The sequence below is a fragment of the Lycorma delicatula genome, chromosome 1 (genome assembly GCF_047948215.1).
Source record: "Lycorma delicatula isolate Av1 chromosome 1, ASM4794821v1, whole genome shotgun sequence".
Lineage (NCBI taxonomy): Eukaryota > Metazoa > Arthropoda > Insecta > Hemiptera > Fulgoridae > Lycorma > Lycorma delicatula.
Genome location: NC_134455.1, coordinates 269,280,801 through 269,306,368, shown reverse-complemented (window position 1 = coordinate 269,306,368; position 25,568 = coordinate 269,280,801). Strand labels below are relative to the sequence as shown.

Below are 25,568 nucleotides of genomic sequence, written 5' to 3'. Positions count from 1 at the left end.
AGTTATCTCTGGAATACTTTTGTAATTCGGAACAGCATGATGCAAGTCTTTGTTCTCCTTCTCAAGGACATTAATTTCTTTAGATTCAGCTTTGATTTCAAGTCATTTGGATAATTGTTTTTCTTAAAGATTAATTTTTTAAGGAAATTTGAACATCTGTATGACAAAGTTTGATAGATTTTCCTAATTCTTGCTCCATTCTTCAGTAGTCTTGTCTCATTTTAATGAGTAGTTGAACCACCTGTGTTAGCGAGATTTCGTCAGATGTAACCAGAAACAAGCTTTTTCTCTTTTGTGCAAGGTTTGCACCTTCATATATTTTTATTTTTCTTGTAGGAGTTGATTTAAAATATTTTCAACTTTACACAGGCATCATGAAGCTTGAGGTTGCAGTCACAACAAATTATTTCTTGATTGTTCCCAATTCTGAGTAATTTATTGAAGGCTTTGCATGATATTTTTGCACTTATGAGTTCAAGTTTATAATTAATAAATTCACCACAATACAAATAGAAAACACAATACAATAGAATACACATTACTCCGTAATGCACAATGCAAACAAAGTATGGGACAAACAGAGTATTAAATTTAGAACAAGTTTATACAGATTAAAATTGTCGCTGGAAGATAAGATGTAGCGTAGCGTAAACACAAACATTTGCCTCGATTGTTATCCATATTTATTTGCAGTTTCAATATATACTCACATACAATGAATGAATTAATTATTTGAGGATTTTACAGAAGTCTTACTTTTATACTGTATAGCTGACAACTTCAGCCACTTCTAAATGCATAAAAAAATACAAATAAGATTTAAAAAATTCTTTTGTTGGAGTTGTTTCGTATTTGTTAGAAATGATAAGACTGATCAATTATACTGGTATATTGTCTAACATTTAAATCATTTTTCATTTAAGTGCAGATTTCATTTAAGTGTAGATGAGGATGAAAGCAAAACAAAATAAACGATTTAGAATTGTTATAATCACAAGTTGTAAGCACAGGATCGTTAAATAATTAAAAAGACAAATGACTGTAGAAAAATGATTTATTCAATGACAGTGAAGCTAACGCTACTTTTCAAGATAATCCCCTTTTACATTAGGTACTTGCCTCAGTTTTCTGTGAGCTTTCTTATTCCATTTTTAAAGAATTATTCATCTTGGTGTCTGAGCCATTCTTGTACCACATTCTTGACCTTTCTTTTCCTGTTTAGCCTCCGGTAACTACCGCATTCTTGATATTCTTGATATACCGCATTCCGGTATCCACATTCTTGACCTGCCTTGATCTTGTGTGTTTATCCTGGCCAATTAGATCCAATTATGCAAGGTTGTAAAGCATCACTCTAAACTTCCACTGGTCTTTCATGCGATGAAAATCAGTGATACTTGTTCTGATCGATTTAAAATATTTAATCCTCAAATAAAAATTTGCACAGTTAATATCCACTAGTGAATTTTGTCCAGTTGTACGTCTTCAGAAAATAAAAATCTTATTACAGCATGCTGTTCTTTCACGGTACTTGTTTCAAGTGTAGCTAACATTTTGAAATACACAAAAGAGGTTATAATAATTTAAATTCTTTTTGAACAGTTGGTTGTTTACATGTCAGGACTTGCCAACATGAATGTCAGACAGTTTCAGTTTAATCTGTTAAATGATTTTTCCTCTGTTGTCATTTGTATACTTAATTATTGAAAGAACTCTCGTACTTATAGTAAGCATATATGAGTTAGAAAAAAGAAAAGTAATACTTTTTTCTCTTAATCACACTTGAATTTTAGTAAAATTCTTATAACATTCCTTAAATATTAGAGTGGAGAACTAAATGATTGGTAGACAAGTATGAACATGAACTGTTATTTGATTATTATTATAAGGACCATTTTTGTTTAATGTTATTCTCCACTTGCTATAAACATTCATGATTCCTTTACTGTTATAATTTTTCTGCACTATCAACATGAGCTAAAACCAGTCTGTTTAGAAAATAAAGGCCCCAAGTTTACGTGATTTTTTTATGTAAATAAAGTTGTATGAGTGAAATTAAAAAAAAAAATTATGTTAGTTTTTCTCTGGATTATTTTTCATTTTTGAGATACATATTTTTAAGAATTAATAGAGACTGCTAGTTAAGATATTTTTTACAGTCGGTTGGAAAGTACATACTACTAAAATAAAGTTTCAGCAGCGTGATTTGCTCCCCTTCCATAAAAAAAATTCTTAATTATTTAGAAATCTGGAAAAATTCCATATTTTATTTCTTACTATTTCTGGGAAAATGCAAAATAAAAAGTTAAACTTTTGTTTGGTTTTTAAAATATTTTAAAGTATTATGCACAAAAAAAATTGCTTAATGGTTTATTGGTGAACCCTTGAACTTTGAGCGAATCTCTCCAGTCTGTGAAATAATAAAAATTACTAACCTGCAACAGCTATAAATTATAAAATTAAAAAATTGTTGATTTTAGTCTTTTTTTTTATAAATGCAACTAATTAATTATTTTCTGGACCATTTGAAATCAACTGACCCAAATTTACAATACTTTTAAATTTATTTAGGTCAAGAACTTTATGAAGATGATTTTGATTGTACAGTCACTAAGTATTGAGAAATACTTAGCTAAAATGTTGCTGGTCAACATTGATGCAAATCCTCATTTATTAAATAATGTAAGTTTAGTGATAAAAGGAAATTTATGTTTATTGGCAAAACCAATTTTCACAGTTTTGATTATGGCTGCATGTAAATCTGTACTCTTGTTATGAGGCTCATGCATATTATCCAGTCAGCACATGTTTGGATACTGAGTAGTATACACAGATACTGTTGTTGGTAAGTGACAGGTCTACTTTTATTGAAAAATTTAAATGCAATGGAGTAAGAAGTTATGCTAAAAGATCAGATGATTCTGGAAAACCTGAAAATTTATAGATCTGACTTCTGAATTAGGTTCAATACGATTGGTTATAAAGAACATCAGATTTTAAGTGAAGTTTTTGCTGTTAGAATGGTTGATGAGGTGTAGTAGAATGGTTGATGAGGTGTAGTAGAATGGTTGGTGAGATCACCAAATGTCACCTTTAGATTATTCCATATGAGGCTTTATTAAAAGAATTACTGTATTTACCAACCAAACATTAGGATATTGTTAATCTAAAGATTAGAATTCAGAAAACAGCTGAAGATTTTACTAGAATTATGCATTGTCATCTGTTTATACTGATTGGTGCGTGCTGTTAAAAAGTGGAAGAATCAATGTGAATATTTTTTCATTGAAGTGGTGAGATGTTGAAATAAAAAAAATATTTACCAAAATTATTTCCTTCTTCGTTGCAAACATTTAGTAGGAAATGTTCATTTTTATACAGTTTTTCACACATCTAAAGGAGTTTAAAAGTTGAATGTATTTGCCCTCCTGTCATTTTAAATTCAGTCATCATATTGCCATTATTATTTCAATTGTTTCATGTCAAGACCTTTGAAATAATATTATTTAATGAGGGTTGCTGTTGAAAGTTTTGGAGTATTCCCTCTAAGGAGAGCTCAGTAACTTCAATGTTAAACAAAAATTGGAGAGTGTTATAAAAACTGATAAACTTGATGAAACACATGATGAAATTAAAGAAGCATTTTCTATTTCAGTACCAATAACATTTTATTCAACAATAATTATTAGAAACACATAAAGAGGCTTTATGTTTAATTTTACGTTTCTTGGTATCTAATTAAAACACCAGTGCCTCTGAAATAAATTTTATTTAATCAAGAAGTAGAGTAGAACAGCCAATAATTGTACTTAAAGTATGTAATAAGAAAGAGATTACTAAACAGTTATAAATTTCAAGTTTCAGATGAACCATATTAGACTTAAAATAGTCTGAAGACAAGCAGCAAAACAAAAACAAAAGTGTTGACAGAAAAATTCTCTCACAGGACAAGAAAATAAATCAGAGAATGCTTGTAATATCAACGTTTGGGTTTGATATAACAAAGCAACAAATTCCCTTGAAACAAAATGTTTAGAGGCATTTTATTTATTTTCCCTCTAGTAACTACAGATCTACATTTGATTACAGCTACCCTGTTTTGTTTATTTTATGAAAAGAAATGAGTTTTTTTGGTGTTAAGAAAACCTGACTTTGATTTGACACCACTCTGGTGCCATCGCTATGGATTCTGTTGAAGTAGTTTTATCCAGTTTTGTATAATGTTCATTTTTCTACTTACTATGTTGTTAATTCCACTGGCATAGTAGAGTGGTTGTGTCTTTGTCTTTCATTTAAAAGATGTTGGATTGAAGTCCTACTATTTTCTCCTAGTACAAATTTTTGTTCTATAAAAATATTTCTGCAATTGGATATTAACATATTTAAAGAATTTAAAACAGTTCTATTTAAATTAATTGAATAATCCATTTACTTCAGCTTTTTTTTATTTTATATGATTATTTACTTGAGTATGCATTTACAGGATTCGTTTGGCATTTGAAGCTATATTTCACAAATCTGCTACTCTACAGGATGTTGATCCTGATCCTGAGAATGGAGTAGAAATGCCTTGTAGAGAAAATCATAGTTTACAAGCCCCAGCCATGCTTGTATCACCTGCTAGTCCTGGACCATTTAAAAAAGTGCAGCTTGTGAGTACTTCAACTGATTAGTATTACTAGAGTATTTCTACTGACTAATTTACTCAAACTTCTATTGACTTAGTTAATAACTTCTTTCTTCTTTTTATATTATTTCGCACATTAAAATAAAAAAAAACCCTATCCATTTAACTACATATATAACCATTTCACTGCTAGTGCATGTCAAATCAAAACTGAACTACAAATTCAGTTCCTTTGTCAGTTCAGTTTTATTGCCTATTTTTACCACTTATTCAAAAAGTGGGTCATTTTAAAAATATTTTTTTATATTATCTTTTTCTTTTTTTTATGAAAGTGTGGGCATTAAAACTATGGTCATTAGCCTGGTGGAAACCGTTAGCAAATGGAAAAATGCCAAGATGCTAAATAAATACAATGGAATAAATTGTAAATGAAAATGCAGAAATAATCATATGCATAGGTTAGTTTTTTAGAATTGTTAATTCACTTAAATGTTTTTAATTGTAGGGAGATTTTTACAATCAATTAGTATATATATCTATTGCTGACATTTGAAATCTTAAAGTAAAATATCTTTGTATAAATTACTTATAAGAGAACACATTCAGAATTAAGTTGAAACCCAAATATAGATAGTACACATATGAGTACTATCGACATTTTGTACTTACAATAACTGCCTTGAGATGGCGCTTTTAAATACATACATATTGTATTAAAAAAAAAAAAACAAACCATTGCAAAGATCAGGTTTTACAAGCATTGTAGAGAACTTGTTTGGTGATGTGCTTAAGCCTGGTTACCAATTAAGCCTTGTCCTGGTGGTGATGCACAGCATGCTTTCTTGTACACCTACCTGGAGGAAAGGAATATTTGTGCTTTATTTCTGCCAACTATCCACTATAAAATGAAAAATAAGCAATTTTTGTTTTATTTGGTGCCAAGGGTTTTGTTTTTGGTATTCAACCTACATGTTTCCATAATCATTAGTACTTTTGGAGACCTGTAAATGTAAGAAGAAAAAACTTCTGAAAGCAATTCAGACTAAATATTTATCTTTTATTTATGTTACTTTTTCTCAGTTTTTATTTTTATAAAAGGCCATAGAGTTATGTTTTATGAATTTAGAATTAAAAGAAATGTATATTTTTAATATCTCAGTTTATAATTTAATTTTTTTATGCTGTTCATGTACTGTAAAAAAACAGTAAGATATTAAAAAAGAGTGTGACATCCAACAAACTAAAACAATCATTATATGCAGGTAGATCCTTTACATTATTTATAAAAATAAAATCTAGACTTTCCTGGATAAATTGATATATTACAAAATAGTTTTACTGTTCACACTATATATTAAATATCACTAGCACTTGTGCAAATAATAGCTACTACTCTAGTTTTAATTAATTTATTTAACACTACCGCTAATAACTCAATTCATGAGAGAACTGCACAGTTAACTTTAAAAAGATCTGAAAGTACAAAAATATTCATGTATTTTGAAAAGTGGGTTATTTATAATTTCTAATAATTTTGATTTGTTTTCATGTTACATGCTGTCCAATGAATGGTGTGCATTTTAAAAAAGAGTTATTTTTTCCTGCTTATCAGAATTGTAACATCATGGTTATAACAGAATTGGTTATGTGGTGAAAAGAGTTTACAGAAATGATTTATTACATTAATCTTTAAAATTAATGTCTTTATTCTGACTTTCATATTTAGTATAATAAATAGTTTTTTGTGAGCATTAATGTCTTTTTTCATTGACTATATTTATGCTATTAACCCTCAAACTAGAAATAATAAATGTGGAATGATTTCAGATCTTATTACTTGATTGTGTGATTGTTTCATACTATATTGATAATTTTAAGCATAGTACCTTTAGCTGATTTTACTTTACATCGCTGTTATGAATAAAAGCATAGTTAATGAATTTCTTGATTGTATTGCTTTATTTGTAAAGTTGCGGCTTGTTCATGTTTTAGTATTTTTAAATTGAACACTTTCATTCATTTAAAAGTATTTATTTGTTAGTGATTTTTAGGTATGAATTTTAAAATAAGTATGTAACAGTTTTTCTGGCTTAGGCTACATAAACTGTTGTCCTGGTAATTACATTAAAAGAGTCTGCAATTCCACAAAAAATAATTTATTTTGTTCTGAATGTTATTAATATTATGATACATAATAAAATATAAATAAAATTATTTATTTTTTTTGGGGGGGTGTTTTATTTTTAGTAATGAAATTCCTAAAAAATAAAAAAAAAGCTCTTACCAGTTTGAGTGTATAGTTGCCGATTTGAGGGTTACAGGCCAGGATTTGAGATACAGTATTCTGTATCTCAATTACTGCCATTCAGTATGAATATGATAACCACCAATAAAGTGATAATAATCTATAATGATTTGCTATTAAATTACTAACTGATCTTGTCAGTATAAACATAAATTGCAACAACTTTATTTCTCTATTATTTTTTAATAATAAATTCACTTTTTAAAGGAATTAATGAAATAGTGATATCTGGAGATTAATTATGTTTATTTATTTATTTGATTTAGCCTAGAGAAAGAGTTATAGACATGTCACCGGAGGATCAAAAACAATGGGAGGAAGAAGAAATGAGTCAGAAGGTAACATTTGAACAATGTGTTATAGATCCAGCACCTTTCCAGTTAGTAGAAAGAACATCATTACTAAAAGTTCACTCAATATTTTCATTGGTTGGTTTAAGTCATGCATATGTTACAGCTATTGGGAAACTGGTTGGTGTTGTAGGACTAAAGGAGGTAAATGTTATTTTCTGTCAATTGTTTTTTCCAGAAATTTTATGTTTTTTTTATTGCCATTTTGTTTGTATATCAACAAAATTTACAAAAAAAATAGAGATAAATTTAATTTTACAAAAAAGTTTCATTTTTTAAGAATGTATCTTGTTAAAAATAACATTTTTTAATTACTTTGACATTAATCTTAATAGATATAAAGCTGGTAATGACTATTTATAGCATATAGGAGAATTCAGTTGTGTGTAGCTAGTTATTTATTGCTGTTACTTTTGCATGTCATAATATTGATTATGATGTTATTGAAATTATATTTTATGTGAAGATGTGGAAAAAGTTAGAATAGCATTGTAATGAATTCCAGGCTGCTCTGCTTGGAGACATGCTGCGTAACTTCAAATTAACAGTTGCTTGGTGGGCATATTTTACATGAAGAACAACATTCTCATCCATCCAAGTTAGTGGCTGTGCAAGAGATGAAAGAAACAAATTACCCTCAGTGATTGAATTTTACACACAGTGTATTGTCACTTTATGAGGAAAATGAAAACATTGCCCTATTGATTAGTGTTGAAGCTCATTTTCACCTCAATGTTGCAGTTAAAAAACAGAATTGCCGCTACTATTATTACATGTACGAATATGCAGTAATGACAATGTATTCTGTATTCTGTTACTGTTATTTCGTTTGTTTTGTTTAGTTTGTTTAATTTTCCATTGTATTTAGTGACTAATCTTAATTTAAGTTTATTTTCATGTTGCTAAGGAAAGTTACCCTTAACAACCGTAGGTTAAGGTTCAGATTTATATATTTTTTCTTGTTAATTTTAACTATTTTGTTGTTATTTGGGTTTAATTGCCCTTACATATTGTGTTTGGAGTGAATTCACACAATTTTGGTGGATTTATATTCATTTCACATGAGAAACTGTTGTTTTTGTACTTCGTCTGTAATAACAGCTGCTCAGAATTGTTTACATTTTCAACTTTGATAATTTTTTTACTGTGTCTGTTAACATTTGCATTGCCAATGGAAGTTTTGCTGTTGACAAAACTTTTCATACGATGTCTAGAATTGATGATTTTCAATGTGGTAAGGAGCATGGTCCGACCTCTGTGAGTGACGGGAACCTGAGAGAAGAGGTGATTCCTGCAGGCTGTCTACTAAAGGCAGTCGAAGGACAGGTTGGGAGACTAGATCTGATGATTTGCTGGAGGACGGGGGACATGAGTATGATTATGACAGGGAATTTCCACCTTTGCCAGGGGCGTCATGTGGGGACTCTCATATGTGCACGTCTGAAGGACAATTACAGGAAGAGCAGAAATGGAGTTGAGCTCTTCTCCTAATGAAGAGGCTTAAAGAAGTTGTGATCGGCTGACTGGGGCTTGAGGTCATTAACGGAAGTTGCAGGGGTTGAAGCGCCTGATCAGGTGTGGGGAGGGTCAGCTGGAATTTTGTTTAGTGATGGGGAGACATGTTCACTTGAGGAGGCCCATACTTTTTGTGCTATAGTGGAGGACATACTTAATGATTTTAGAACTTTGAAGTCACTAATACGTCAAGTTAGAAATCATTGATAAAGAACTTCCCTTCCTGACCAGTGAATTTAAAGAATTATGTGAGATGTTCTCACTAGCTGGAATACCCATTGCCCCTTGGAAGACAGCTGAAGCTGGAACACAGACGAATAAGACCAGCAGAACGGTGGTTGCGAAAGAAGAGATATTGAAGTTAGAGGAAGGTGTTATGCATGAAGAAATCGTGGGCCTCATCTTCACAAGTTGGGCAGATGATCATTTTTACAGTGTGGATATTAAAAAGGGTATCCCGGACCTGGGACCAGTTCACAAGGCGATAATGGTCTTAGACTTAAAACAGGACAAGAAAAGCCTATTTGCCAGGAGAGTATGTGATGGTATCCATGATTAGGTAATATGCTTAATGAAAGAAAATTGGTCCCAGGTAGTGTTCTGAGGGATGCTTTGGAAAGTGAGATTCTACTTGGAGGAGCAAAAGAGGGTGAAACTTTTATGATCATCATAAATTCGGACATGGAAGATGCCCAGATTGCTAAGCATATTCTGGATGGAATTTTGAAGATAGAGGGTTTAGTCAAAAACCCAATTTCTGTGGGAATAATATTGGGCAGGACAGGGCACAAGGTTAAGCGGCTATTAGAATACTTGGCCAGGAGAGATGGCAAGAGAAGACCGCTCCATATAGCCAAGGAGGAGAGGGTCGCACCAGATAAGGCTGAAGTGGCTACAAGAAAGATTAAGATTACAAGATAAGTAAACAAAGAAGGATTATCTTATGCTCAACTTTTAAGAGAAATCAAGGCCAGAGTTGGAGAGGCAGCAAGATGAGGTAGGGGAGAGGGCCTTGAACTGAGAATAAAAGATGAGGCTGGTGAGGCTAAGGCCTTATCAGATCACATTCAGCAGACCTTCCAGGTGGCAAAAATAACTAACGATGTTAAAGCTAGATAAACAGGCTGCAGTGCATATAAGAAATTTGGACTACAAAGCCAGTAAAGATGAAGTGCTGAGACCAGTCAGGGAGGCCCTCCCACTGGAACAGCAGGCAGAGGTTAAGGTTACCTCCCTTCATTCAAAGTCCGGGAAGAGAGGAACTGATGGATGCTTCCAGGTTGATTTTCTAGAGAGTACCACAATAAAAAGTCCTCAGACTGAAGTGGAAAAACATGACCGAAGGGTTGGAGGGTGAAAGACAGCTCTCTGCAGAGCTGTTGTTCGTCCGTGCTTGCGTGTATGGGTGACGGTGATGAAGCACAGAAGCTCTGGATCCCTCTGGCCCAAAGGCATCCTCCAGGGATGTGCAATGCTTAATGTGAACCCAACCTTGAAGTTTGTGTGTGATATGAAGTTTAGTCAGTAGGGCGCAGGCACACATAAGCTCTCTTAATAACAACTAGCGGAACCTGTTAGCGAGTCTGACACTCTGCCTGTAAATAGGGTTCCTCAGACTCATCAGAAAAAAAAGTATGGTTGGAGAGCCAATAATATATTTCTGATGTTTTATCAAGTTTTCCAGTTAGTTTTGGTAGGTATGTCTTAGATTATGTATCATACTTATGAAAGATGTAAGATTTTTCTCCGTAAGTAATTAGATGCATTAAATATTGTCAGTAAAGTGAGTTTACATTTTATTTAATTTGTACACTGTGAAAGAAGAATCCTTAATTTCAGTACTGAGCTAATAATCACAAATTTATTGTAAGACTTATTTTTTTGATATTATTTTCTTAAAGGAGCCCCAGAAATGTTAATCTTTTTGAAAATTTGATATGGTTTAAAATAATTCTATTATAATAAATTATAAAACATTTCACAGTGTTTACACACTCATCAGGGTTAACTGTTGGTTTCAACAAGATATTGAACTCTGATGAAGCATTTTATACACATGATTTTTAAATATGTGTACATGTACTTCTATTTTTTAAATTGAATGGCTATTTTATTTTTTAAATCTGCAAAAAATTATTGGTAAGATATGATAAATACCTGCTTATATTTGGGGAAAAAATGTGTTACACAAAATTATGTTTTTAAGATGTTGGATTATAAAGCTGTTATTATAACCAAATCAATATTAAGAAAAAATCTGAAGACTAAACAATAAATATGTTCATACACACACACACACACACACACACACACACACACACACACACACACACACACACACACACACACACACACACACACACACACACATACACACACACACACACACACACACACACACACACACACACACGATGTGGTTTTGTGGTTTCAAATTTAGTATTTTATGAAATAGAAAAGTCAAGATTATTTAGTTAGGTTTAAAATTTTGCCAGGCCGTTTCAAAATTTTATTTCATAAATATCGAAAAGATATATGTGAGGTATTCTGAAGTTTAGACAGAATAATACTTATACCTAGAAAAAAATATTTTTAAAAGAATAGGCCATTTTGGTGGGACTTTTTACCTGCCAGGTGATCTGGAATGTTATACGTGAGTGTGAGTAATGCTATGTGTAGGTTATGTTATATATTTATATGTACTGGATGATCATTTAAAAAGTTACCACATTTATTATTCAACAGCTATCAGTCTCATCGTATTTCTGTTTGCAGGCATGTATACCATTCCCGGGGGAACGTTTTTAAAAATATTTTCAAAGGGATGGAACCCACCCTCTCTGCTACACCTACCCCCAACTCAAAAATCTTAAATGGCAATGGTAACATTTAATTACATTAATTGACAAGCCGAAAAAGGTAACAAATTTTGGTGAAAAGAGAATTAAAATCCGTCTACTCCTTCGCTCACTAGGTGCGAAAAAACTCACTAGGTTTCGGGTAGTACTTTATTTAAATTTCAGTCCAACAAAAATAACTATAAAATTATGTGATATTACTTCTTAAATCCATTTGAAATAATCATAATCTGTGGATTAAAACTGTGAAAATTATTTTTTAAATTACCTACAAAATTTTTCCCTTAATTGTTTTCTAAATTTTCAAGGGTTGAAAAGTTATTATTTTTAAATGAGATGATATAGCTTGTGAGACCTCATTGTAAGGCCCTTTGAATGACGAGTAATTTGGTACAAATAAAATAAAAATTGGTTCACTGCAAATAAAATTTTTCAAAGTTAAAAATTCAAGTGTTGGGTAGGTCCCACCACCCTTCAACCAGACCTTCAATTTTGTATTCAGACATTACAAAGAAGTGTTACACAAATTTTCATGGTGCCTCAAATACCTACCCTAAAATGTTTAACAGCTCTTGGAGTAATTATAGAATGCTATTATCTGCCAAGTTGTATTCAGTTAATTATAAATCAAGTTAATTGGGTTATTTTAATTTAAATTCTTATATATTGAATTTTTTTTCACCTGAACAGGAATGCAATATCTAAAAAAAATGAATTTAAGTTGCATAAGTTTATTTTGCAAAGAAAGAAAGAAAGAAAGAAAGCAAAAAGATATAGTACAAGAAAGTAAAGACATAGTACAACTGCAAAACATTTTTTAAAAATCCTAAAATTAACTTTAATGAGTGTACATCTTATGTATTATGAAAACTGATTCTTAAAAGATTTGAAACTAAAAACTGCATTTATTTTAACAAATTTTTCAGATACAGTCAATAATAGGTGAAATAAAATCTGAAATACATCTCTTTGTGATACTTTGTCATAAATTGGTTGAAATTTGTTACTTAATATCTCTTAAGTATGAGCGTAGAAACATTTTTCTCTTTAATCATTGATAAATAATTGTACTACCACTTGAATCCATTTTTATTGATGTAAATAATAATAATTTCTCTTATTTTGGAAGTACAGTTTTATGTGTAGTAACTTAGAGACTTATGTTTCAATTTTTCAGCTAAGAAAGGCAATTGAGGATTCAAATTGTGGAAACTTGCCTGTTAATCAACAGCAGCAGCAACAGCAACAACAGCAGCCACAAAATCCTCAGCAGCAACATTTAATTCAGGACTAAAAATTGGCACCTTTTAATTTACTAGTTTATTATAATTTTTGTATTTATTATTCTTGTTTAAATAAGGACTCCTATATTAGTCAATGAATGGACTGTTATCTGTTTGTCATTGAGTGATCTGTGATTATTTATTAGGATTGATCTTTTTTTATTTATGTTATTGATTTGGTGGATTACTTCTACATTTTTCAGAGTTTAATGCTGGGTTAAAGGGAAGGACTAGCCTGAAACATCCTACCTCTTTCATTCAAAATCACACAGTGAGAGTAACAGTTGTATCTCACACTTTAAAGAACTCTGTCCTCTTATTCTTTTCTTATTGTTCTGTTCACAATATTAATCTGTTACATTTAGATATAAAATATTATATTATGTAATAACACTATATATATTATTTTTTTAAATAATGTAATATTTATAAAAATGTCCACAAATTATCTTTTAAGAATTAGATATTATATTTTATTCATGCAGTTTTTATTTTATAACTACATACTTTCTTTACAAACTACACATTAAACAAATTAAAAAAAAAAATTGTCTGTCATGAAAAAATGTTTTTATTCTTCCACTTCTCAATACCGCTTCACTGCTTTTGTCATGGCTATTGATTTCTGAGCTAGGGGAAAAAGATGATTGTCTTAAACATGTAATTAATATTTCAGTTAATTAGATTAATGGCACAGCCTTTTTCTAATCCTCTTCTGAAATTTTATTCTCATGTTTTGTTAACTTCTAAGAAAGTAAATTATTTATTATTGTTTCCAGTATACCTTTTTACAAGACTATATATTTTTTCTATTGGATTCGGCAAGAGTGCTTTTATTAAAACTTTTATGCTAAACAGAGTATTGGGTTTTTTTTTAATAATCAGTTTTAAAGATTCTTTTAGTCATTACCATGCTGGCCGTACCTCTATGGAAAAGCCAATAGATCACCTGAATTTCTCTATTAGTATTGGCTGTGGGTTTATCAAGTTAAATGCTATGGTAAACCCTATCTAGTTTTACAATCAAAAGAAACAGTCTCTCAAATAAAGATGAAAATTTCTATCATCCATCTCTTCTTGGTAATCTCCTGTCTTCTTAGAATTTGAAATATGGAAGAACTTCATCCATGAACACATTTCTTATGCCTTTATGATGGATTAAATCCTTGTTCAACTGATAACTGACTTATTGATCTGTCAGTCCATTATTTTTTAATTGTAATGATTAATGTTAATTCATGTATCATCTAGCAAAACAACTCTATTTTAATATGAGAAATCTTTTGAAGAAAATTAGTTTTGATTGTACTCTTTTTCCAGTAGTAATTTTTTATCACTGATTTTTCTTATAGAAACCCCTAGATTATGCAACACAATAAAATGAAAACTCTTTGCTGAAAAAAATTAGATTCTTTCAGTAATGCTAAAAGTTTTTTTTTTTGTTGATAATTATTCTTTTTTAAGATAGTAAGGATAAACATGTTACCACATAGCATCTTCCATGAAAGAATTAGTTAGTGTAACCAGACATTCTTGTGGTAATTTTTTCCCCAGAGTCGATACTATAAATGTATCTGCCTCTGATGCGCAACAACATTTTTTTTTTTGACTATCCCAACTGGACTTTCACTCATTTTTAATGCAACAGCTGTATGTTCTCTCATTAATTATTTGGAATCAGTGGCAAATCATTTCTGAAAAAAATTCTTGCTTAAAAACTGCCTAATAAGTGATAGTCATTTCTCTTGTGTGTCATAAGTTGTTATGCTATGGTCAAAAGAATATTTATCAAGAACTGGATGAATGGGTCTTCTCCTATTCAGTCAGATACAAATACTAAAAGATTCACTGTCTGTCTTGAAAAATGATGGTAATGGTGCAAAGTACTGGTAATAAATATAAAAAAATAAGAAATAACAATAGTGTTGAAAAGTGCTGATTATAAAATAATAGTGAAGAGAGATACTTTATTTGGAGAAACCAAAAATGCAAAGCAGAGAGCGGTTTTTTCCACTGACTAACTAGACTGTTGTGGCAAGTAATAATCTAATGTGTGCAGTAATTTGGTAATGTTTCACCTGATTGAGTGATTGTGTTGACTTGTTATGACTGCAACCCATTGTTAAGAGAAAGCTAGGTTTTCTTCTGGGATATCTAATATTCAACTCTGAAAAAGTTATAGAATGAAAGTTTATACTGTTATATTATTTGTTGTGGAAGGAATACAACCTCATTATTATTTCTATGCAGGCAAAGTTATTGTTTAAAAAATTATACCACCAAAACTCTAAACATTTGTATGATTTAATTAGTAATAAAGTCAGTCTCTGCTTGATAGAGTAGGAATTATTTAATATGAATGAAGCAAAGTAGTGTTATTATTTTCAATTATCTAACTAACAATAGATTTTCTAGAAATTATAAATACTTAAGTAACTTAAAGAAAATTTTCTGGTATTAGTGGAAAGTGTTACTTCTATTACTACTACTACTATTCACCTGTGAAGTCTAAAATAAAATTTTATATTTGATACATTTATTTTACAGTATTGCAGCAAAATACTGTTTCTTTTCAACTAAATCTTCTTTTCATTGAACTATTTGATGAATATTATAAAACCAGCTCTTAAACCTTGAATTTACCATATTAAAGTTAAAATGGTAATTTTATTCAGGCACTTTATTTGTTAATGCAGTATTGTTCAAGTATTTTTTATTAAAAATATTCAGATTTAGTAATGATTGCATGTAAACGTAATTGTAAATTTTGTGAAGAATTGTTTTTATTAAGTTCTTTTTACATTCTTGTTATGAATAAGTTTTAAAAATGATTTCTGAAAATAATACATCTTCAATCTGTTTTCCTATTTTATGTACCTGTCTTCTATAAAGTATATTAATAATGATATCTATTCTTCCTTTTCCATTTTCTTAAATGTTTACAGTGACAGCTCATTCTGTTTTCTGATCAGTTTTTCTATCTGTATAATTCATTAGAACCAATCTCATTTTTAGTATGACTTAAATATGCCATTGTGGGATTATCATTTATTTGTTTGTTTTAATTATAAATCGATTTGATATTTTACCTCTTGATAGTAGATAGTTTCTATATTACTGTTAGTTATGTATGTATTGAAAAGCAGCTATATATTTTAAGTTATGTGATATAAATTTGATCAAATTTGAAAATGAACCTTTCTCCAAAGCTATTATGAGTTATGTATATGGTGAATCACATTGTATTATTTGCAATGAGAATTTCACCAGCCTGACATTCATGACAAGATAAACTAGTACAATGGTAATCTTACTAAAAAATGTTTTGATGATATTTTTTAAAATTCATCATTAAAAATTAACCTTGATTTAACTGGATGTTTTACACTCTTTTAAGGGTCATATAAATAAATATATTATTATGTATACATGCCTGGTAAAAACATCTAAAATAAGTTTTAGTTTCAGTATGACTACATTATTGCTGGTCTTAATTGTTGATGTTTTTCGCTCCTGTGACAATAAAGCTCTTAGGTTTGAACATTTACGATATAAAATATTATTTTACCTATTAGGAGAATTATGTTTTCACTAAACTCTTTATTGAAAAACACAATAAGCTATGAAAAGGTTTTCAGATATTTGCATGATGATTACGTACAAGATCATTTTTTAGTGAAATATCTTAAATAGAAATTGGAAAGATCAAATCTGTTGCTGTTAAAGAATGATTAGCTCATTAAACTGATTATTATGTTTTATGTAGATGTTTTGTTGTATTTAGTTTTGATAAATTGTAAACTCATTGCTAATTGTTTGTTGAGTCCTAATTCAGATTATCATGCAATTTATCAATCCATTACCTTCTGTCCTTAAAATGTACTATTCACTACTTAAAATAATAGGTATTAAAATCTAATATTATGTTGATAAAGAACAATAAAAATTTTTAATGTATTTTTTTTTATGAATTAGATACTTTACTTTTCAGTACACTTTAAAAAAAAAAATTAAATGAATAAAAAAATACATTTGAGAGTTGACTTCAATGATGTTATTTTCTAATGTAACATTTGTGATAAAAATTTTTTTGTATTAATTGTTTGTTATATTTATTATTGTTGACCTTTTAGTTTTAAAATACTGAACTTTATTTTATATTTGTAAATAGTGAGCATTTATTGTAATATTAATTCTACTTTAGGTGTAGTTAGGATATAAACGACTGAAATTTATGTTTATAATTATTTCTTAGCTAAACAAAATATAAATATATTCGTAATATTTATTTGTAATAATAAATTTATAATAACATATATTGTTTATATGTAAAAGTAGAGATTAAAATAATTTTCTTTTGTAATTACTATTGTAATTGAATTTTATTACAAAAAAAGGTTAAATTTTCTTTTATCTGTGAAAATAATTTTATACTTTTATGATCATACTGGTAGGATCATCAAGACTGATACAGGTTCTGAAGTAAAGCCTTCTGGTCAGTCGGGTAAAGAGAGATTAGGGGTAAGATCCTCTGCTTATAGTATCTAGAATTGATATCAGATAAATAGACATAAGATAATGTGAACCTAAATTCTGACATTAAAGTTTAAAATGTATTTAGTCCTTTTTCTTTTCCAAATTCAATTTTTTATATGTGTTCTTTTAACTTAGGAATCATCCCTCTTAAAAAAAGTTTTTTATGGCATTCTTATGTATTAACTTCTTGACTTACAAGGTTTGTTCGTGTTTTTCTTTTGAAATTCATGTTTGCGTTATATGATTTAATAGTGGATTCATATCTTTTACAAAAAAAAATAACTATGGAAAAGATGAGTAAAAATTAAAAAAAAATACCCTTACATTAATCGATTAATATTAAGTATTGGTAAAAAATTTTATTATTATTTAACTGAAAATAAATAATTTCAGTGTAATACTTGTGTAATTATATCATGTGGATTTAATTTTTTTCCGATATATTTGCTTTAATTATGCTAGTTAACTTTTAAATATATAAAAAAATAAGTACCTATTGCACAATGTTTAATGCATCAAAGATACTGAAACATGAATTTTCTTTGTTATATTTATACAAAAGACTTACTTAAAACAATTATAATTGTTGTAAATAAAATTATTGTTATTACTTGTTAAAATTATTGTAAATAAAAACAAAAACTAAGTTTATGTTTGTAAATGAATCAATAATAGATTCTTTCAAAATTCAGAAAATACCACATGTAAAACAGTAACATGACAAACAAAACTAAAAAGTTATGAACTCTTAAACCAGTGAGTTCATCTAAGCAGAGAAGCTCAACTTCGATGCTGATTCACAGAGATAGTTAATAGAAGGTTTAAATTAATATTATAGAAAGTTTAGCATAAAATGAAAGAAATATTACTGTGCAGAAAGCTTGTTGTATTTTATATGGTATGTGTTGTAGAACAAAATTATTTTATCCCACAAGTTAAGTATGATAGTACAATTAATTGTTAGATTTACAAATTATATCATAAGTTAAATTTATATTTATAATAAATGCCAACAGTTTAGAATAAAACTTCACCCAGTGTTGTTTAACTTCAGTAATATACCAAGTATTAAATATAGCTTCAGTCATTAATTAACATTTTTGTCACAGCCTTTCTATTTCCAGCATGCTACACCCTGAAATATTTCAGGTACTTGAAATCAACAATCAAGAGGAATACAATTATAATCTAATTTAAAAGCTTGTTACTTATTGAAATTTTTGATGGCTTTTACAATATAGAACTGTTGATTTATATAACATAGTTTATAGTTATAAAAAGTTGGAAAACATATATTATTCCTCCTTTTGCAAAATACATATTTCAAATTATAAAATAATTATTTACAAGATAAATAAGTTTTCAAGATGTTAAAATAAAATAATCTTTTTTAGTTGTTACAAATCATGAATAATTTACTTTCAAATTACTCTGATATTGTTCTTCAGTGGACAGCACCTTCTTTAATATAGTGCTGCCATTAAACTTCATTTGTAATTTGAAAATGTAATTATAATCTTTAATAATAAGTGTTAGCATGGTCTTTAAGTTTACGATGGAAATAAAGTTTATTGATCTACGTGTTAAAATTTGTTTAAACTGTTAAAAATAAAAAAAACTCAGATTTATTAATACATAGAAAAGTGCTTTTAGATCTTTTTTGAGTTATTGTGCAGCTTCTTTGTCAGTAATTTTGTCAGAGGCACTGGGCACTGATGTTAATTTAAGGATTGAGACACCAGTTTTTTTTATGGATGTAGTATATTTGACATGTATCATTCATTAATTGTGTTGAATTTGCCAAATTTGGTGTGTAAATTTCATGTTTTGAGCATGTGGATAAATATGTTGTGATAAGTCTTCAGTAGTTTGACACTCTTTGTTTCACAAACAATCTATGTTTATGGATCATGTTTAACAGTATGCGTTTTGTTAATTTATTTAACAATCTTATCTAGCAAAATGTTACTTTCAAAAAAGTCATTTATTTCTAAAAGTATTGCAATATACACAAGTAATATTACAATATACAAGAAAAGAAACAGACTTTAGAAATATTTTTACATTATACACCATACTACTATGGCCTGTGGAAAAGGTCAATATCATGGTTGTGGGGGTTTTGGTATCATGGTATTTGTTTTTAATAAATACCAGTCCATTAAAAAAATCTTCTGACTTTATTCTGACTTCTGAATTTATTTGGCTTAAATTAGAAGATGTTCAGTGATAAAAAGCAGTATTAAGCTGTTGATTACTTTTTTAAGCAATACTGATTAAATAGATTTTGATGTTTCCTATATCCTAATTTAATTTGTACTTACATGTATTCAAATATTTTTTTAATAAATACCTCAAAATTGTTATTATATTCTGTATCGATTTTATTTGTTTCATGAACTGTAATTACATTTATTTTTAATTTATTATTGTATTTTGTGCTGCTGCTCTGATTAGAGTTTTTCCATAGTTTTCTTTGATCTTTTCCAGGAGATGCTGATCATTTCCATCTATTAAGTGTGTAGTGCACATCTACCTACACCAGATATTTATCGTAATTAATTCTGTATTTCAATACATCTGGTATTAAATATATGTATACCATATATATATATATATATATATATATATATATACCAGAAGGCTTTCCTAACTACTTCAAAATATGTTCTATTAACATCAGAACCATCTTGCGACAAAGGAACTACTTACTACCTCTGAAAAGATCTTCTGAATAGACATCCACATTAATTTAAAAAATGAGTCATTTATCAGATTTGTTTTTAAGTAGCAAACCATCTAATATAGATTCTGTTTATAAAAAAACAACTTTTTTATTTTTTGTGATTGTCTAAGAACAATATTTATTATTTTTTTTACTTGCGTATTTGTACATCTGCATATCTCTCAATCGTAAACTGAATGTTTACCTTTGTGTATCCCTTATAATTCCAAACAATAGTCAAGGTTTCTTTGTATCCCCCCTGCTCTTTGTACAAAGCGTTTTGTTTGGTCACCACACTACATCATCATATAATATTGCCTCATTCTAAGAAGCAGTATTGCCCAAACAACTGTAGTTGTTATACTTTCAAATGGTTATTGATAGCAATGGTTGGAACAATTTGGTTGAAAATCACGATGACATTGTAGATCATATGATGTAATCTGTTGCACAATTTTTATCTTCTAAGAGTACAATTTCAACTGTGTTCAGAACTCTAAAGGCTGTAGTGTAGGGTATTTAGAATTCTAAACCCAGCGACTACAGTCGCCCTTCACCAACAGTTGGCTGATAATACTTTTGTGTTTGATTTATTTCCTTCCTTTAAAACTAAGGTTAAGTGTTTAAAGAGAATATTTTAAAGTTCGTTATATCTAAATGTTGTACATAAAAAGAGGTAAATTATATGATATTACAAGATCACCATGAATCAGTAAAAAGATCATCTTTTAATCTTTTACAGTACTGCTTTTGTACAAAATTATAAATTTCATAAGAAATAGATGAGCAGTTAGCACATGTCTTAAAATAAATGTTTTTGATAATCAACACTAGAACTGATAGCTGTCTCATTCTAATAATAAATAATTTAAGTGAAAATCATGATTTTTCCAACATAACTTTTACTGACTTACAGTTATGTAGTCTTATAATTTAATTCATCAGTGGTAAATTATGTTTGATAAAATGTAATATTAATTTTGAAGTAAAGTTGATTGTTGATTACTTTTTCAACAACAAAAGTTTTCATGAATTTTAATTAACATTCTCATTTCTGTTTAATTTGTTTAAACTTCTTTAAAAATAAAAAAAGATTCACTTTATTAATACAGAAAACTGCTTCTTAATTTTTTTTTTAGTGCAGCTTCCTTGTCAATAACAAGTGGTACTAAAGTTAATGACACATTAAAGGACTAAGACACCAGTTTTGTGTGTGGGTGAGTAGTATATTTGACATCTGTTCATCCATTAGTCGTATTGACTTTTAGATACTGCAATAAATAAAATTGATAAAAACAATTGATTTATGAATACTGAATAAATTTTGAAAAATATAAAAATTTCTAGATTGAGTCACTTACAATATGCAAGAAAAGTCTTGCAAATAGTTGCTGGTACTGTCAGTTGAACAGGAACTGCTATTCTCACTTGAGCAAGTTTTAATAACAAAATTTTCTTTGTGAGGTCATGGTCGAGGATAAACAATTGCCTTTTAATGTTACTTTGCTTTCCTTGTACTTTCAGTAGATTTCTAATTAGTTTTTGTTAATCAGAATTGTATACTTAGAAAAACTGTTTTAAATCATTACATTTCATCACCATTTTTACTTGAAAATAAAATGTAGGAATTATATAATTTATAATTTAATCTATTTACTGAAAGTGTAGTATTTAAAAAAAAATATGTATAGGCCTATTTCCTTTAAACATAACTTTAACATCTTTAAATATCTAATTAGCCAATAACAACCATTAACAACAGCTGGCTGACAATAATTAGACACATATTTATTTACTTCATTATTAATGTAAATCCCTAAGAAGAGGGTCTGAAAGTTTGTGTTGATGTTAGTTAAAAAAGTACTTTTTATAACTAAATTCAGTTTGCTTATGATTAAAAATGAGTGATTTTTAATGTAAAGCCATTAATATTTTCTGGATTTAATAATTTGTTTGTGCCTGTTTGGTCTTTTTGTGGTGTGATTTAACTGTGCATAATAAGACAAAAAAGAATTTTTAGTTCCCTACTAAGGCAGTGATTCTTCTGAGCCTAACCCATTGACTAACTTTTGATGTATACCAACTTTCAACAATTGTGCAGTTATAATTATTTTTCTTTTGTTGTTGATAATTTTAACATGTCTGCTGCAATGAGTTCTCATGCTCTAAACAAATTGTTTATTACACATACCCTTATTTTTAAAAAACTTTTGCATCTGCCTTGAAAGTTACCATGACTGCATCATCTTTGTTGTTGCATAAATAAATAAATAAATTATCTTTATTCAGATAATAATAATTATGCTTTTCTCAATTCATTAAAATACAGTGGAACAATGATTCCACTGATATTTACAAAGAGTAAGTAACAGTATAACTTATTATTATTTATGTTAACAATATGTCAGGTTAAGTTGCAAAGTTGAATATTTGTATGGCGCAACAATTTTTCTAAAGCTGATTACAATTATATAACTAGTACTGACTCAGTTAGCACATCATTTGAATCTCCTGAAAAAAAGAAAAATATTATCCATGAAACGAGGTTACTGAATTTGACAATTTTAATGAAGTTGTCCAGTGTTTAGTGAGGGAATTTTGTGGCAGATATGAGTACAGTACATGCGAACAGATAAAATAAGTTTTTTATGTTAATTTTTAAAAATAAGTTAATTTTTTTAAAGGAAAATGCATTCAATAAAAAGAGAAGTTAATCCTTAACTTAAATTTACCGAGATGAAATGTGAGTGAATTTAAAAGTAACATATGGTGTAAAACTGTAGGATACTGTTCCTTGAGGTCCTGTTAGACCATGCTAGATTTGGTTGGTATGAGATTATAGAAAATTCCAAACTATTTCTTCAATGGTGGCTGATGATTACCATCAGGAAATGACAGGGTATTGAATAGTGTTTATTGATGCTATTACACAGTTTAGAAGAGGGCTATATAATTGTAATGAATAAGCCCTGTTATCAGTGTATGGTCCCAGGTAAGCTATCGCTGAGTAATATAAAAAAAAATTCAAGATATTGTAGCCTGGTTGAATAACAAGAAAATAATGACCAATCTCATTGTCTAATACAATGTCTAAGGTCCTGTGAGTTGTCAATTAGTTCATGCACAATTACAGAATTCTTAATGAAAGGCAGCACAAATGCATTATGACATGGTAAGACTACTTCCATACATTTTCTGTTGCAATCCTTAAGAGCTTAACTGACCCTAAATAAAAGAAGTAGCTGTCAAAAGCTATGAAAATTTTCCCACCATAAAACAAAATTTAAAGCTTATTGTTATTCTTCAATTTCTTTAACATTCGTTTTTTGAAGTGTAAACACAACTTGAAACAAGGAAAATTTCTATCATCACTGAAATTCATAATACAATCGCTCAGTGAATGTCTGCTGGATCCGTAGCCATGTGGGAATCATGGATAATGAATGTGCAGATTCCATTGGTAAAGATGTGTGTAGCTAAGCCTTTCACCACTAGATTACAACTATTGATTTTATTAATTCCATTAAACATACACTTCGAAGAAGGTGGCAAGGTGACTGTGGACTGCTACAGCAGATGAACTCTGACACATGAAAGATATGGTGTTACCATAATGAATCCTCATGCAGAAAAATTTGCCAAGAGGAAGTGGTCCTGTGCTGGTTGCGATTAGGATATACCAAAGCTACTCATAGATACCTGAAAACGTGCCACTGTGCGTATGATGCGACTGCTGCTTGACTGTGTGCCACATCCTTGGACTGTATATGTTATGGAGTCACAAATTTATATTACCGGGGGACATCAAGCGCATTCTAGTAAATAATAAGAATGTACTAGACTGGATATTGTTACTTCTAAGAAGAATCAATAGACTTTTTATGATTTAATGGTAATCAACAATAAATTTTATTTTATTTGTGTTACATATTTTACCCTAATGGGTTACGTATCTTTTATCTTTTTTATTTTAATCTTATTACCGTCTTACTTGTTATCTTAGTTTTAACCTTATTTTATTAATATTTTAATATCTGAGAAGGGTTTTTTTTTGACCTGTGTGATGATAACGCGAAAGTGTTTTTTATAAAAAAAACAAAAACTTTTAAACATGGGCTAGGAACAATATCATCATGTGAGTAGTAAGAGAATCACTAAATAATGCTAATACAGTGCCCCAAAAGGCAGAACCTTGTCATATTTTATTGTGCAGAACCGGATTTTGTCATTGACAGTTTCTATGTGCTAATAATTCTCTTGCTCATCTTTTTTATATTTCTCAATACTTTTTTTAAAAAGAACTGTAAAAGAGTGTGTTAAATAATAGCTTTGGCTTCTCATTTATCCCTGGTAACATTGACGTTACTGATTTTTTTCCCTTGACTACCTATTTCAACTCATAAGTGATGCTATAGCTATAAGTAATGCAGGTGAGAGTGCTAACATGAGTAACTTTATTATAATATCTTTTCTGATTTACTTGTAAAAATTGCATTAGAATTAACCATAAAACAACCAATTAATGTACATGGTTCGTATATAAAATGTAAAAAAAATAATTCAATATTCACGCAGTTCATGATTTGTCAGTATCAGACTAACTTTTCAAGACCGGTATTAATGTAAATGTACATGCATTAAGAGTTATCAATTGATAAATCACTATTAGAATATTATTGAAAACTATTTCTCTGAATCTATTCTGTTTTCTGATATTCATTTTAATGAGATTAACAAATGTATATTCAGTTAAAAATGTTTATACTTAATTCCTTATTTCTGATCCCAAAAACACTTTAGTATGATTGATATATCAGTTAACCACCTGTTGTATACTAGTTATTTTGTCATAAGATCTTTTTTTTCTTTATTATGGTATTTGGATATCTAAAACATACTCGGAATTTTGATTGGCTAATAAATATTGAAACCAACCTCAGCCTACAGATTTAGAAAATTATCTTAGAAGTAATATTGTCATCTACCTTAATAATTCAAGTAATAAAATAAAATTTATGCTTTTATTCTTGAGGGTTGGTAATGAAAATCTGTTAAAACTTTATAAATGATAAACTAAACCAAATTTAACAAATATAAAATGTCAAAAATCAAAATTTATAAGCTCTTGCAGCCGTATTCAGTGTCTGGTGCTGCTATTCTCACCCTGACATCAGTTGAAGTTATTGGTGACTTTTTTGTTTGGGTTAGACAGACATATTTAGAATGTAGTGAAGTATGTTTGAAATAAAAGTGTGTTGGATTTTTACTATCTTAGTTCATTTGATACACTGTTGTTGTGTAGTTATATTTCTTATATATATTTCATATTAGAGCATATTAGCATATGGTCTTGTGGTATGAGTAAAATA

The 25,568-nt window shown here is 29.1% G+C and overlaps 1 protein-coding gene across 3 annotated transcripts in view; it reads left to right on the top strand.

Moving 5' to 3' along the window:
- The window catches only part of ClC-a (chloride channel protein 2), a 296,284-nt gene extending 275,088 nt beyond the window's left edge, over positions 1-21,196 (top strand). Inside the window, exons 17-19 of one of the 3 annotated variants that reach the window (XM_075377089.1) lie at positions 4,484-4,652; positions 7,199-7,426; positions 12,833-21,196. In XM_075377089.1, the coding sequence (XP_075233204.1) occupies positions 4,484-4,652; positions 7,199-7,426; positions 12,833-12,949 (514 nt within the window). In that variant the 3' untranslated portion in view covers positions 12,950-21,196. The remainder of the gene's footprint in view (positions 1-4,483; positions 4,653-7,198; positions 7,427-12,832) is intronic. The other 2 variants (XM_075377084.1, XM_075377096.1) reach the window with 2 other exon arrangements.
- The last annotated feature ends 4,372 nt before the right edge of the window (positions 21,197-25,568 follow it).